Here is a 16,316-nt window from a genome sequence, read left to right as displayed (position 1 = left end):
ATTCCAACAAAAGTTATGGCTGACCCAAGGCCATTTCCAGCTGGTGCAAGTGGAGGAGTGGGAAATCCACGCACTTAACCACTACACCAAACTGGCTTTTGAGAACTGCACTTAAGAGAACAGCTCTGAGAGAACTGTGGCTTGCCCAAGGTCACCCAGCAGCTGCATGTGGAGGAGTGCAGAATCGAACCCAGTTCTCCCAGATTAGAGTCTGCACTCTTAACCACAACACCAAACTGGCTCTCAGTGCAGGGGCATGACAAACATTTGTGAATGAGAATCATGGAAATGGCTTTTTGATCAGTTGTACATATTTATAAAGATGCATCTTCTAACAAGTCAGAGGACTGGGCCATCAAATTCAGTACTTTGTGCTCCAAAGGCAAAATGTCTTCTTTTTCAGGCCTGTTATCTTTTAAAATGATGTTAGGGACCAAACCCATCTACTCATGGGCGCCACTGAGCTATACCAAGGGTGGCCAAACTTGCTTAACGTAAGAGCCACGCAGAATAAATGTCAGATGTTTGAGAACTGCAAGACATGAACATCAAATGTTTGAGAGCCATAAGATGGAAGGGAGGGAGGAAGGAAAATAGATGGGGAGGTAGAGGTGGAAAGAAAGCAACTTTAACTTTAAATGCATTCTCCAAGCCGTTGGCTTGAAGATTTAGAGAGAAAAATGCCTTCTCCAAAACTGTTGATGGGGCAGTGGGGGCTTCAAGAGCCACACAATGTGTGTGAAAGAGCCACATGTGACTCCCGAGCCACAGTATGGCCACCCTGAAACATCACTCCATAAACACATGCTTGTTTTAATGGCCAGGATCCTCTGAACAATAAGCAACGGAGTACAGGCCCTATCACTGTTACTTGCATATTAACTGCAGGTGAATTTTATCCATTGAAAACACATTTGGATTGCTGATAGTCATGAATATCCATTTTGCTATTTAAACTTAGAAGAATTTTATATTCAGATTTCTAATGAGAAATTTAGGTCAGGCCCACACCTAACCTGGTGGCTGCAAAGATATAAAGTTTTTGGAAATTCTGAAACCAAGGAACCCCCCACTTCAGAAAAAAAATGGGGAAAAATTTGGGGCGGGAACGCAAATATATGCAAAACTTTCCTATCACACCAAAACGTATTTTATTGATTTAACAACATGACATGCATTACAATTTGATCAGCATCTAAAATAGTACTATTTGGTACATTTATGGAATTTAAAAGTATAAATATCCCCATTTTCCGTAAGAAAAATCACTATACCCCATACTTGAGAAAGATTTACAAAATGTTAATCCTATGCTGCCACAGCACATGTTTCTTTAATTTTTGCCATCTGACAGGTAGGAAAAAAAAATAAAAGTTGAAGGTACAAAACAAATTCCATAATAAAAAAAGAACATGGATTTGGACAGAAACTCTCTCATTGAGTCACAACTGGTAGAACTGCCAGCATGTTTGGATATTAAGCTAAATTTTATAATGACCAAAACACTGCATTCTTTAATAAAGTATTACCATGAAACTCATTATAGTATACTGATTGTTACCAACGTTATTTACATATAGACTAAAAACACTTGAAAAATATCACATATATCTATAGATTGAGGGTTTTTTCATTATTCCTCAAGATTTCCTGATTTTTCCACTAGAAAAACTGAAAGTCCTCAAACTTTTTCATGCTGTACATTTGGAATGAGTTAAATGTTTCAGAAAATAAAGCTTTTTTAGGAGGCACCACAGAAGAAGGACTTAATTGATAAGATTCTGGAGATGGACACACTCTCATCTCTTTTGAAGGGCAAATCCATGAAAGATGTTAACCATATTTGGAAACCTTTCTATGACTGGCTTAATGTACTGGTGTACTTTCTCTACTGTAAAAGTCGCATATTATATTCTATCCCTGTATCCCTGAAACTATAACTGTGTAAATTAGTAGATTACCAAGAATTAATTTACAGTCTTTAATCCTGATCATGTAAATAGTGGAATAACATTTTGTAGATTTATGACGCAGAAAGCAAGATGATGGTTTTTTTCTTTTTTTCCTTTCCTCGCCTTTATTTTTTCTGTATCCCCCCCCCATCCCTAACCCCCTCCTTATAAACTGAATAAAAAAATATTGAAACCCAAAAGAAAACAAAGCTTTTTTAAATCAAGATAAAATATTTCATAGGAGGTTCCCCTCCCCCCCCCAGTGCTACTCCAAATTGCTTCCGTTGGAAAAACTAAAACTAAAAACAAAAAAATAAAAATCATCATATATTCTTAATGTGAAAATCCGTGCCTTAAGCATTTCATTCATTCTAAAAGAGAATATCTTGCAATAGCTTCTTTTCAGAGTTCCGCAGTTTTTTTCCAGTACGAAAACTTTTTAGACGTCCTCAGGGGAAAACAATGGTGGGGGAAAAGCCTCCCCCCTACACACACACACACTCTTTAAAGCTTTTCCCCACAGCCTCCTATCTCAAAAGTAGCTGGAGGGTGGAGCTGAGATATTCTCAGGGTCTTAAAGCGAGGTCTAAAGAAAGGAGCATTAACGTTAAGGCAGGTCAGATCTGAAAGTGGCTACTTGAACGCACAAGGAGGGTAGTGAGACATATCAAGCGGAACAACCAACAGGGACTTCAGGGTGAGCTGAATGGAAGGAAGTGCCGCTGAAGGGCTCGAGTGGGAATTTCCTGTTGCTTTTCTCTGAGACCTCTGCTAGGAATGCAGAGAAATTCGAGTAGCGAAACCCAGCTTGGGAGCTATGAGCGGCTGCAATGAAGCCGCATATCCTGTCTGGCGGGAGGGGGGGGGGACGCGAACCTCGGAGAAAAGCTTCCAACTTGCACACTGTCCTGCTTGGGCCGGAGCATGCAGAGGAGCCACTGCCAAGCATGGGGGGGAGGGGGGAGAGTTTGGCAATACTTGGGAGTCCTGAACACAGATGCACTGCAAACAGGGTCGGCCCTACCACATGCCAAACTAGACAATTGCCTAGGGTGCCGGCCTTCTGGGGTCACTGTGTGACTCGGTGATGTTATCAGTGCTGGGGGAGGGGGGGGGACCAGAAGTTAGCCTTGCCTAGGATGCTGTGCCAGACAGTCTAGGGCTGGCTCTGGCTGCAAAGCACAGCAGGCAGGTAACAATGAACGGCCCACAAGAACAGACTATTGTCAGGACGGGAAACAGTGCATTGCAAGAGCCCATCCACGATAGGACTAAGGACCAAACCACACATGAGGGCAGGAGCTCCACAACTGGGCCTCCTTCCCTTTTTATTTTAAATTAGGTGCCGGGGCTTCGCATTTGATTGGCAAAGCGGTACAGGGAAGGGGCTTTGAATCTTTTCTCCCATACTGTTTATCCAACCGAAACTGCCCTCACTTGCATAGCATAGGTTAGCCCAATCTCAGCAGATCTCGGAAGCTAAGCAGGGTTGGCCCTGGTTATTATTTGGATGGGCGACCACCAAGGTTGCTATGCAGAGACAGGCAACAGCAAACCTCCTCTGTTCATCTCTTGTTGCCGGAAGTTGGCTACGACTAGACATCTGTTACAAAGTCCTCTCTTAAGACCTAACCCTTCCCGCTTAGCATATTTGTGAACATTCTGTGACATCACAGCTGCTCGGCCAATGGCCAGGAAGGGTTACAAACTGCAAACATTCCATGACATTCTCTGGTCTTTAATCTTGAATGCTGCCACGCAACGGACGGAATAAAGACTTCATTTCTGTCAGCCCGGCACTCTGGCTTTGTTGTTTACAATCTCCAAATACCTTTCACTTTGGGAATATTTATGCTGGTTTTCTTCCCAGCCCAGAAAAATTAAAAAAAAATTGCTTCAACTGGATCCAAATCCTCAGGTTCTGCTGTTTCTCCAACATAAACAACCGTCTGCAACAAGCATCTGCAGCACGAGAGCCTGGCTAAACATGGCATTCGCCACATCAAGGGCAGTTACGTGTAGGCCGTGCTTCAACAGAGGAGTGTTCCGATGGTCCCATGGAGAAAACAGAAGAGGGCTCTATTGCTCAGGGGTGCCAGCTCTGGGTTGGCAGATCCCTGGAGATTCGAGGGTTGGAGCTGGGAAGGGTGGGTTTTTGGGAAGGGAATGTGCTTGAGCAGGACGTAATGCCAGTCTCCACCCTCCACCGCAGCCGTTTCCTCAGGGGGGAACTGATCTCTCTGGATCTGGAGCTTAGTTGTGACTCTGGGAGATGTCGAGACTCCTCATGGAGAAAGGCAACCCTAGCTGTGCTACAAGCAAACCCACAGGGGAAGAAACCACCTCTGGCCACCCCTCTCCCTGTGTTTATTCCTCTTGATCCTCTTTAGCAGCTAATTATGGAGGGGGGGAGGAGAGGAAGCAGTGATGAAGGAGAGAGGAGGAGAAGACGACTGCAGATTTATACCCCGCACTTCTCCCTGAATCAGAGATTCAGAGCGGCTTACAATCTCCTATATCTTCTTCCCCCACAACAGACACCCTGTGAGGTGGATGGGGCTTAGAGAGCTCTCACAGAACAACCGCCTTTTCGAGGACAACTCTTGCTAGGGCTATGGTTGACCCAAGGCCATTCCAACAGCTGCAAGTGGAGGAGTGGAGAATCAAACCTGGTTCTCCCAGATAAGAGTCTGCCCACTTAACCACTACACCAAACTGGCTCTGAGAGAGAGAGAGAGAGAACACCAGCAGCTCTTGTTTTCCCACACCTATCTACAATCTCCTCCACCTTTCTCTGCCCACCTCTGTGGGAGCTCAGAATTCCCAACTGCTTCAACACAGCTATTTTTGACGTGATGAATGTAACACAGCCAAGCTCTGAGGGAATAAACAATGTCAACATTCCTAAGCTGGTAGTAAAACCATTTACAGTTCTGTTTCAGATATGTGGCATAAAAACAGAATTATCCTAACAATGCAGACCAGTCCCATCAAAGTGTCACAATGTCGGGCATTTCTCTACAATCATGTTGCAGGGCTTTTAAAGGACTTTTCCTTAAAAGACCAGGAAGAGTTTTTAAAGGACTTTCGCTAACAGAGGTCACCGTCTGCTTGCGTGGCTGAATGTCAGCTTGTGACTAGGAAATCAACGTGCCCCTTTGAAGTAAGCAAAAAGCTGCTGTGCTGAGAATTCCTGGAAAGTCGGTCAAATACATTAATCTTGCAGATTAGTATACCGTGGGTCCCTGATCCAGTGGGCACTTTTGGCATTTTTGAGACTGGGGCGTAGCCGCTGCCACCAAAATGGCAGCCACAATGGGTCAATCACAAAACGGCTGCCAATAAACAAGTACTGGAAGGCTGCACGCCAGCAAAGGCAATAGTTTCTGACCAGGCGCTCCCTGCAGACACAAAGGTGATGCCTCCTTGATTCCTTTGATTCTACTGAGGTGACGGAGAACTAGGGCTGGCCTTTTGCTTTGCAGAAAAGGTGCTTTTGTGAAGAAGCAAACCGGTGCTAGAGAACCCAACAGTGGGCACCGCAGTACCCCTGAGCACCACTTTGGACATCATTGGCGTACCGTGTTTATCAGTTTCTAAAACAGGTAGCGAGGCGTATTACAAACACAGAGGGATATAAGAAGCTTCCCTAGAACAGGGGTGTTAAACGTACGGCCCGAGGGTCAAATCGGGCCTCCAGAGGGCTCCTATCAGGCCCACAAGCAACTCACTGTTGTCTGCTTCCTTCTCCCTCTCTTGCTTCCACAGAAGCTTCAGAGCAAAGCTCCTCCCTTGGGGAGGAAGTGGGGGAAGGAGAGCTAGCTTTGCCAGGCTCTCTCAATTGCACAGCAGAGCTACTTGAGCCAAGCCTCTCTTCCTTCTGTTGGCTGAGACTCAACAAGCCAGTAAGGTGGATTAGGCTGACTGAGTGTGTGTGTGTGCATCCTTTATAAAGTTTACCTGGCATTACGTTTTATGACACACATGGCCTGGCCTGACAAAGTCACATTTATGCCAGATCTGGTCTTCATAACAAATGAGTTCGACACCCCTACCCTAGAAGCTAAAATGACTGCATTCAGGCTACTGTACTTTGGTCGTTAGAAAAGACAGTAACACGAGGGAAAGTTGAAGACAGCAGCAAAAGAGGAAGACCCAACATGAGAAGGACTGATTCCATCAAGGGAGCCATGGCATTCAGTTCATAAGACCTGAGCAAGGCTGTTAACAACAGGACATTTTGGAGGACACTCATTCATAGGGTCACCATTAGTCCAAAGCAGCTAGATGGCATGTAGGGTACAAATGCATATATAAGAAGATACTGGATTTATATCGTGCTTTATACTCTGAATCTCAGAGTGGCTCACAATCTCATTTACCTCCTCCCTCCAACAGACACCCTGTGAGGTAGGTGGGACTGAGAGAGCTCTTACAGCAGCTGCCTTTTCAAGGACAACTTCTATGAGAGCTGTGGCTGACCCAAGGCCATTCCAGCAGGTGCAAGGGGAGGAGTGGGGAATCAAACCCGGTTCTCCCAGATAAGAGACCGCACACTTAACCACTACACCAAACTGGCTCTCAGTTTGGACATTTGATGGGGTTAGGTGTAAACTTCCCAAAGTTTCGCTGAACAACATGCGCACAAAAAAATTGGAATTTTAGCAGCCGGTTCCGAAATTTTTATTCTGGGGAAATCCTGCCTCATTTTACACCCACCAATATAACCACGCCTTCGTAGTTGTTGTTTTGTTTTTCTATAGCAACTCAACCCCTGGTATGTGGCTCGATGCAAAACATTTTTGCAGTTGCTGCCCATGATATATAAAGTGATAATTATATAATTAAATGTGGCAATTACCAAAGACATTTCTCTCACTCCACCCTCCACTTGCTTATGCTAATTGTTCCCATGCAACCTTACTGAATACGAGGAAAAGGACTCACTTGGACTTCAGTTGACTTATTACACTGTTCATATTCAGCTAATTTAAACAATGTACACAATCAGGCCTGTAGCTATGGGGGGGGCCTATGGGGGCACTGCCCTGACTTCCTGTTGGGTGCCCCGGCCTCCCCTTCCTCCCCCTGCCACCGTGGGGATGAAAGCTGAGAGGCTGGGGGCCACCCCCTCCCTCCCCCAATGATTTAAATTCCATGGATGGGGTACCCAGGAGCAGCCATTGCCCTTTCTGCCCATTCAAACAAAGGATGTCAAACATGCGGCCCGGGAGCCAAATCAGGCCCCCGGAGGGCTTTCAGCAGGCCCCCAAGCAACTGGCTATCATCTGCTTCCTTCTCCCTCTCTCTTGCTTCCTTTTGCATAACAGCTTGCTTTGCAACGCTTGCTCAATTGCACAGGAGTTACAGAGCAAAACCTCTATTTTTTCCATTAACTGACACTCCTCCCTTGGGGAGGAAGGGGGGAGGCAGACCTTGCTTTGGCAGGCTCTCTCGATCGCACAGCAGAGCTACTGAGCCAAGCCTCTCTTCCTTCTATTGGCTGAGGCTCCTCCCCCCCCCCGGTCCCCTGGGGAAGGAAGGAAAGACCCAGCGCTTTCTTTGCTCAGTTCCCTAGATCCCACGGGAGAGATACAAAGAAAGCACCTTTAAGACCAACAAGTGCTAATGTTTTAAGCATGTTTTAAGTTTTTAAAAATCTTTAATTGTGTTTGTCTGTGTCCTTTATAAAGTTTATATGTCCGCTACCTATTCTTAAATAGGTGCACACATGGTCCGGTGCAACACGGCCAGGCCAGACAAGGACTCATTTACGTTAGATTCGATCCTCATAACAAATGAGTTTGACATCCCTGATTTAAACGGCGCACTGAGGGAGGAAGGGGGTGGCCCCAGCCTCTCAGCTTTCACCCCTATGGCCCCTCGAGCATTGGTGACAGAGGCAGGGGGCAGGAGGGAAGGTTATGCACCCTGAGTTGGGCATCCCAAGTCATGGCGGCAGCAGCCTGGGGAGGGGAATCATTAAAGCCCTAAATGACCTGGGACCTGTCTACCTTCAAGACCGCCTTTCCCCATACGTACCCCAGAGAGCACTACGTTCAGGGTCTCAAAATCTCCTTAAGATCCCTGGACCGAAAGAAGCTCGACTCATCAGCACTAGAGCCAGAGCGTTCTCGGTAATAGCCCCCACTTTGTGGAATGCCCTCCCCCGAAAACATCAGGGCCCTGCGGGACCTGCCACAGTTCTGCAGGGCCTGTAAGACTGAATTATTCAACCTTGCCTTCAATGGTTAGGGGGAGGTGGCTATTACCTTACAGCACTGACAATCTCATTGAATTAATACAGTGGAAATTAGAAACTTGCAATCTTGGACTTTTCATATGTATGGACATGTTTTAGTATATATTTTATTTTTAATATGATATATTTGTTGATTGTTAATGTTTTTAAACTGTTGTTAGCTGCCCTGAGCCTGTCGGGGGGGGGGGGGATATAAATCTGATAAATAAATAAAATAAGTGTCCCCCAACTTTTTTACATGCCCCCCTCAAACTCTTAAAATCCTGGCTATGGGCCTGTATACAGTGCAGCATGGGTAGGCAACTAGAAGATAGTCAGTTTTGAGTAGGTCTCCAAGAGGAAGAACCAAGCCCCCACTCCCAACCATAGTATCCCTACTGAGCTGATATTCAGAGGTTATTCCAAAGTCTCAGCGTCTTGGCTAGGTCTTTTTAAGGAAGCCAGATCCATGCTAAGAAGGAACCTGAAAGTCTGAAGCTGCACCCTGTTCTAATGTTTCAGAAACCATTTTGGTTTCAAAGGTAACACTTTTTTAAAAAAACAACGGCTGCGCACAGAAAGCAAAAGGACAGCTAGAAAGTGCCGGTTTGGGGTTTGTCTTTTGAATCTGACTTTGTTTTCTCAGAACGGGAAACAGTAGTGAATCCCCCAGAGCCCTAATAGAAGACCGATTTCATTTGTGCTCCTTTGCTGGCAGAGCACGTGATGCCTTTATGTGGTAGGGTCAGGGGTATTCCCCATATCTGAACATCTCATGGTTCTCAAAACCCAGATCTGGGCCACGACATTTCCTCACTAAGGCTGATGTTCTGAATGCAGGGGGGGGGGGGGCGCATTTCTAAAGGGGAGGGGCGAACTTCTAAATCTGTTACAATCCAAGAGGTCTTATGCTGAACAAAACAGGGAAAGAAAAAGCAGCAATGTGAAGTCAGGAATCAGAACCAGGGAGTAAGACATTTCTGAGGCACTGCACACTGATGTACTTAGACAATCACACACACTCTCTCTCTCCCCCTTTGCCACCACAGCTGTTACTTAACTATGTTGACACACTAAATAATGCACTTTCAATCCACTTCCAATGCACTTTTCAACTGGACTTTGCCACAGTAAAATCTAGTTGGAAAGTACATTGAGGCTGTAATCACACACACTAAATAAGGCACTTTCAATTCACTTTCAGTGCACTTTCCAACTGGATTTTGCCAGTTCACACAGTCAAATCCAGTTGGAAAGTGCATAGAAAGTGGATTTGAAAGTGCATAATTTAGTGTGGGTGATTGCAGCCAGAGAGAGTTCACCCATAAGAGCCCAGAGCCTCCGGTGCCTTACTGTTCCCCTGGCTTCCTTGAGCCCCCTCTCTCGATTTAAAAAAACTGGACCAGGCAGATGGGGTAACAGTGCGCTTGTGACAAGGGTCTTCTCTTGATCTCTGGGAGCCTCGGCCATCTCTTCTCAAAGCCCCAGCAAATTCACGTTACAAAAGCCATGAGAAGTTCTAACCAGAGGTGTTCTTGGAGTTCTATAATTGCCCAGCCGCACGAGGACAAACTGAATTAGGACTTAAGCCTACCCCCCCCCCCCTACCCTTGCATCACTTTCCCAACCGGAAATGGTCCCAGGGAACTGCTATTTGCTCTGGCGGGAAACGTTACAATAACTATTGATACATGAAAGTTCCCCCCTCCAGGCAAACTGCAGTACCTACAGGCTTTTCCAGCTCTGACCTGGACAGTCCAGGCTAGCCCAATCTCGTTAGATCTCGGAAGCACAGCAGGTCAGCCCTGGTTAGTATTTAAATGAGAAACCCCCAAGGAATGCCAGGGTGGCTGTGCAGAGGCAGGCAGTGTCTCTTGCCTTGAAAACCCTATAAGGCAGGGGTGTCGAATTCATTTGTTATGAGGGCCTGATCTGACATAAATGTGATCTTATCGGGTCACGTGCGCATCATTTTATAAAATGTCATAAAATATAATGCCAGGTAGGGAAGACATGAACTTTATAAAGGACACAGCCAAACACACTCACTCAGCCTAGTCCACCTCACTGGCTTGTTGTTATTCCTCATCAAAATAATTCACACTGCTTTCCAACTGAGAACGACTGGATCATGACGGCATGAATACAGTGGAAGGGTAAGGCAAACCAGTTGCACCCAAGAGAGCCCTGGCATAATGAACCAACAAAACAGTCTCTCTCTCTGTAGCAAGGCAAAAAGTTCATACCCCGAGTAAAACTTCGTCGGCCTTAAATGTGCTTTGTTTTTCTCCCTTGCGATCGAGGGAACTGGGCAAAGGAAGCTCTTGCTCTTTCCCCCCCCTCCCCAGGGGATGAGGAGGGGAGGAGCCTCAACCTGATATGAGCCCTGCTGATTCGGCCCCCAAGCCACGTGTTTGACACCCCTACTTAACGCAACTTTATAAGTTGGCTGTGGCTTGACAGCAAACAGGTGAGATGGGGTGGGCTTTTTCAACTTGGGAAAACAGAGCACTGGGGGACTTTATGCTTGCTACCCCAAATGCCACAGTCCCAATCTAAATCTGGTCAGGCACTCTCGGGGATTAAGTTTCGAGCACAGAACTTCCAAAACATATCTGATCGAAACCCCTCGGAAAGGCCAGGAGGACTCCATAACTTCTGAACTAGCCCTTGGGATCCTAGGATTCTCCTCCAGCCACCAGCCACAGATGGCTTGTGCCGTTTTTACAGGTGTGAACCTGTGGTTCATGCACAGTTATGTTTAATGGCTTTGCATTGCTGAGGAACCATAAACAGGGATGGCTCACTGACGATAAATCAATATACCAAGGACTTTTGTAGACAATAAAAGGGAAGCACAGATTTTATCTGTAGTCCAATACCTGCAATAACTCCCAAACTAGCATGACGGATCCTATATCACATCTCCAAGTCGTGGATGGGGGAGGGAGGAGAGAATCTCGTCATTTGAACCCTCAACAACAACAAAAAAAAGACAGGTCATATTCCTAGCTGCTAGCTTTGAAAAAAAGTGCAAAGCCAATCTCAATATCATTTGACGAAATAATAATAATAATAAGATATCAGATTTATATCCTGCCCTCCACTCCGAAGCGTCTCAGAGCGGCTCACAATCTCCTTTACCTTCCTCCCCCACAACAGACACCCTGTGAGGTGGATGGGGCTGGAGAGGGCTCTCACAGCAGCTGCCCTTTCAAGGACAACCTCTGCCAGAGCTATGGCTGATCCAAGGCCATTCCAGCAGGTGCAAGTGGAGGAGTGGGGAATCAAACCCGGTTCTCCCAGATAAGAGTCCGCACACTTAACCACTACACCAAACTGGCTCTCCTGTGGGCCAAAAGGGGTGATTTGAAGCCAACATATTTATTTTATTCAAACCATTTTTTAGCTGCCTTTCTTCCTTGCGTAGCTTAAGGTGTGTGACAACACAGGCAAAACGCATACATTAAAAACCTAACAACCAAAATTTAAAATCACCTCTAGACCCCAAGTAAATTTAACCAAATGCAATCCTAAATTAAACCATCTTCAATGGCCTACATAAGAGAAGCCATGTTGGATCAGGCTAATGGCCCATCCAGTCCAACATTCTGTGTCACACAGTGGCCAAAAACCCAGGTGCCACCAGGAGGTCCATCAGTGGGGCCAGGACACTAGACGCCCTCCCACTGTGCCCCCCAAGCACCAATAATACAGAGCAAAGATCAGAAGTGAGGGGGCCAGGGGGGCAGCTCCCTGAGGAGATTGTTCATTATTGTGGGGCTGCCACCGAAAAGGCTCCCCTCCATGAAACCACCAAATGAGCTTTTTTGATTGGTGGGACCAGGTCTTGGATTCAGCGAGAGCTCACAGGAGTGCAGCTCCTGAACCTTTCTGAGAATTCCACCTCCTCCTTCCCACCTTGTCCACTGAATAGTAGGTGAAGCTGCATAACAATCCCTGGATGAGCTCCACCACCTTTTCTTTCTACAAACCACCCCTGGGTGGGACTGTTAGGAGGGCTTCTTCCTATGATCTTAATTCCCACATAGAAACATACAGGAGAAGACGGTCCTTCAGATACCCTGGTCCCAAGCTGTGTAGAGATTATTCAGTTCAGCACTAGATAAAAATTCTAATGCTATAGTATCACTGGGCCACAATCCAGAGGTTCTTTCAAGATGTTTCCCACATCACTGTCCCACCTGTGCAGCCCCTTGCGTTGTTTGTATGCTCCTTTTAACACTGAAGGGAATTTCAAAAGTAAATATCAATGCAACCCAAAGAGATGCTTGGGGGGGGGCGGGGTCTGTGTAGGCATGTGTGCGAGAGAAAGACAAAGAGCACCCAGCAAACAACACCAGTCTTTGCACATCCAAAGGGAGCCTTGGTATTGAAGCTCTGATCTTCCAGACTGCAGCTAACAAAACTCTCAGGCTACAGAACTGACATCCAAGCAGTTAACTTTCTTCAGCCAGGCGTTTTCTCTTTTTTAATAAGTTCCATAAAAAGCATTTAACAACCTCTAGTGGTTCCCTGGTGAATAGCAACCGGCCGCAACTACTTTTTAAAAGGGCTTCCGACAGCCAAGCCTGAGCAACGCTTGGCCTGATTCTACTCACTTAACAATAAATCAACAGTCTGACACTAGGCAAACACAAAATAAACAAGGCTCCAAAATTCATGCAGAGCCCGTGAAGTCCAAATGAAGACCCTAGGTAATTTAAATTCTCCGTTTCAATTTTTAAAAATCTTCAACAGCAGTGTAAACTCCAAGAATGTTATTTGGATGCCAAAAGGAAGAACAATACCATCTATTGTTGTTATTACTATTCACTTATCTTCCTTTCCCAAAATACCTAAGCACTAGCACGGACATATGACAGTTAGGAAAGCGTCCTCCAATTGCTTCATCCCCATGCTCTAATCAACACACAGCAAGAATGTGCCATGTGTCAGGATTCAATGCACTGTGGTGCTGGATAAGAGAGTCCCTTGGACTGCAAGAAGATCCAATTGGCCAGTCCTAAGGGAAATCAATCCTGACTGTTCCCTGGAAGGTCAGATGCTGAAGCTGAAGCTCAAATACTTTGGCCACCCAATGAGAAGGGAGCACTCACTGGAGAAGATCCTGATGCTGGGAAAGACAGAAGGCAAAAGAAGAAGGGGATGGCAAAAGATGAGATGGCTGGACAGCGTTACTGATGTAACTAACATGAATTTGAGACTTCAGAGGATTGTGGAAGACAGGAGGGCCTGGAGTGGCTTAGTCGATGGAGTCGCAAAGAGTCGACTGTGCAACTGAACAACAACAAAAAACATGGCATCCCATAACATGAGATACATCAGGGCTCCCATATTTGACAAACCGGGGGGGACTATCCAAGCCACAGACTTATGAATGGTATTCAAAAGTAAATTTTATCAGCAGGACTGTTGCCCCAAGCTCCACAGCCTGAGCACTTGACCAGCTATTCCCTACACAGAGATTAATAACCCAACCAAGCCACTTTCTTAACATCAGGGCGGAAATACTAGTACCGTTTCCCCAGTTTTTAAGAGAGGGGACAAGAGCCAGACTGCTAACTGCAGACCAGTCCGATTTCTATCATAACAAAACGTCTCTCTTGTTTTGAAGAAAGTGCCATTATGCACAATGTAATTGTGGAAAAACTGGCAGTGCCAAAGTTGGGAACTCCACGCTGTTTTGTACCCATTTAATCTACAAATATTTACGCTGAAAAATAAAGCTGCCTTCAGCCTTCTTACTACATAAGAAATGCCTGGGGACCTGAAAACAAGATGTGTTCGTGCCCGTAATAGACAAGTAGTGGTTTCTAAAGGCATCTGTAAGCAGCCTTAGCTACAACAGCCTGTGGGGGGAGAGACCCCACATCAAAATATGCAGAACTCCAACAATAAATGACGGGAAGGACGGTGGCTCAGTGGTAGAGCATCTGCTTGGGAAGCAGAAGGTCCCAGGTTCAATCCCCAGCATCTCCACAAAAGGGTCCAGGCAAATAGGTGTGAAAAACCTCAGCTGTTCAAGGGAAGGGACGGTGGCTCAGTGGTAGAGCATCTGCTTGGGAAGCAGAAGGTCCCAGGTTCAATCCCCAGCATCTCCACAAAAGGGTCCAGGCAAATAGGTGTGAAAAACCTCAGCTGTTCAAGGGGAGGGACGGTGGCTCAGTGGTAGAGCATCTGCTTGGGAAGCAGAAGGTCCCAGGTTCAATCCCCGGCATCTCCACAAAAAGGGTCCAGGCAAACAGATGTGAAAAACCTCAGCTTGAGACCCTGGAGAGCCGCTGCCAGTCTGACAATACTGATCAGTTCCACAGGGCCTGCAAGACCGTCCTTTTTAAACTTGCACACTTGGACTGCTAGGAGATCGGTAACTAAGATCTGCCAATGCGGTTTGAAGATCTATACCGCCGAATAACTGTATTTATTAGATTGGTTTTTTAATGTTATTAAGTTATTGTTAATGTTTTATATTGTTAAATTTAAAGGCTTTTATCCATTATTGTATGTTCCCATAAAATGTTGTTAGCCGCCCTGAGCCTGCCGAGGTGGGGAGGGCGGGATAGAAATAAAATTTATTATTATTATTATTATTATTATTATTATTATTATTACTGACTTGGATGGACCAAAGGTCTGATTCAGTATAAGGCAGCTTCATATGTTCATAAATAGGCCACAGACAAGTGCGGCTCTGTCGTAGAGCATCAGGTTGATGTGCAGAAGGTCCCACGTTCAAGCCCTGCCATCTCTAGTTCATATGATCAGATGACAAGCGATGCTGCCTAAAATCTTGGAAAGCTGCTGCCAGTCTGAGCGGAAGACAATGACATTAATAGACCAAAGATCCAATTCAATATAAAGCAGCTTCATGTGTTCCACGCTGGTTTGGGGCACTGTCTCTAGCCACTGAGCTCCCACTAAAAACACCGTTAAAGCCAATATTTGGAACGTTCAGCATTCCCATTTCTGTCTGTTAATTTAAATAGTTCCTCATCCATCCTATGAAGTCAATTTGTAGGAGAAATGTAAGTTAGCTAGACCAGGGGTGGCCAATGGCTCTATCACACGTATTGTGTGGCTCTCAAAGCCCCCACCATCTTGTCAGCTGGCTTGGAGAAGACATTTCTCTCTTTAAATGTAATCTCCAACCAAGCTTGAAGAATACATTTAAAGTTGCTTTTGCACCTCTCCCATTCCCATCTGTTTACCTTCCTTCCTTCTCTCAAACATCAGACATTCATGTCTTGTGGCCCTCAAACATCTGATGTTTATTCTATGTGGCTCTTAGGTTAAGCAAGTTTGGCCCCCCTGAGTTAGACTTCACTGCTCCCTGGCAACAAAGATTGAAGGGATACAATGGGATGCAGATGTTGCAGTATGTCTTCTTCCACTGGGAAGCCAACCCATTTATCACAATTAAGATGCCGGGGAGGGGGAGGAGAAGGAGGAGGAGGAAGGAGGAGCAGAGGAAAGAGAGGAAGAATACCGTAGATTTATACTCCGCCATTCTCTCTGAACCAGAGTCTCTGAGTGGCTTACAGTCTCCATTATCTTCTCCCCCCACAACAGACACCCTGTGAGGTGGGTGGGGCTGAGAGAGCTCTTACAGCAGCTGCCCTTTCAAGGACAACTCCTGCAAGAGCCATGGCTGACCCAAGGCCATTCCAGCAGCTGCAGGTGAAGGAGTGGGGAATCAAACCCGGTTCTCCCAGATAAGAGCCCATGAACTTAACCACTACACCAAACTGGGAAGTATTATAATGAACGCTCGGGATACCTGTGTCCTCGGATGTCGGATTGGTCGCAGACTCCTCCCAAGGCAATGCGATGGAACTCTCGGCCCAAAGTCTTTGCCACGGATCTCCCCACGCTAGTCTTTCCAACTCCGGGAGGGCCTACGAAGCAAAGGATGGGGCCCTTCAAGTTGTTCTTCAGCTGCCTGACTGCCAAGTACTCCAGCACTCTCTTCTTCAGCTTCTCCATAGCATAGTGGTCGTTGTCCAAGAGAATTCTGGCTGCCCGGATATCTAGGCGGTCTGTTGGCCGTGTGTTAAATGTTTGATCGGGAAAAAGGAAAAAAGAAAACTGAGCGAAAACAC

At 46.0% G+C, this 16,316-nt stretch overlaps 1 protein-coding gene across 1 annotated transcript in view; it reads right to left on the bottom strand.

Moving 5' to 3' along the window:
* The window catches only part of LONP2 (lon peptidase 2, peroxisomal), an 87,295-nt gene that overhangs the window by 57,540 nt on the left and 13,439 nt on the right, over positions 1-16,316 (bottom strand). Inside the window, 1 exon segment of the mRNA XM_060253746.1 lies at positions 15,995-16,253. Within this exon segment, the coding sequence (XP_060109729.1) occupies positions 15,995-16,253 (259 nt within the window).

The sequence above is a fragment of the Heteronotia binoei genome, chromosome 14 (assembly GCF_032191835.1).
Source record: "Heteronotia binoei isolate CCM8104 ecotype False Entrance Well chromosome 14, APGP_CSIRO_Hbin_v1, whole genome shotgun sequence".
Taxonomy (NCBI): Eukaryota; Metazoa; Chordata; class Lepidosauria; order Squamata; family Gekkonidae; genus Heteronotia; species Heteronotia binoei.
This window is presented reverse-complemented; position numbering and strand designations above follow the sequence as displayed.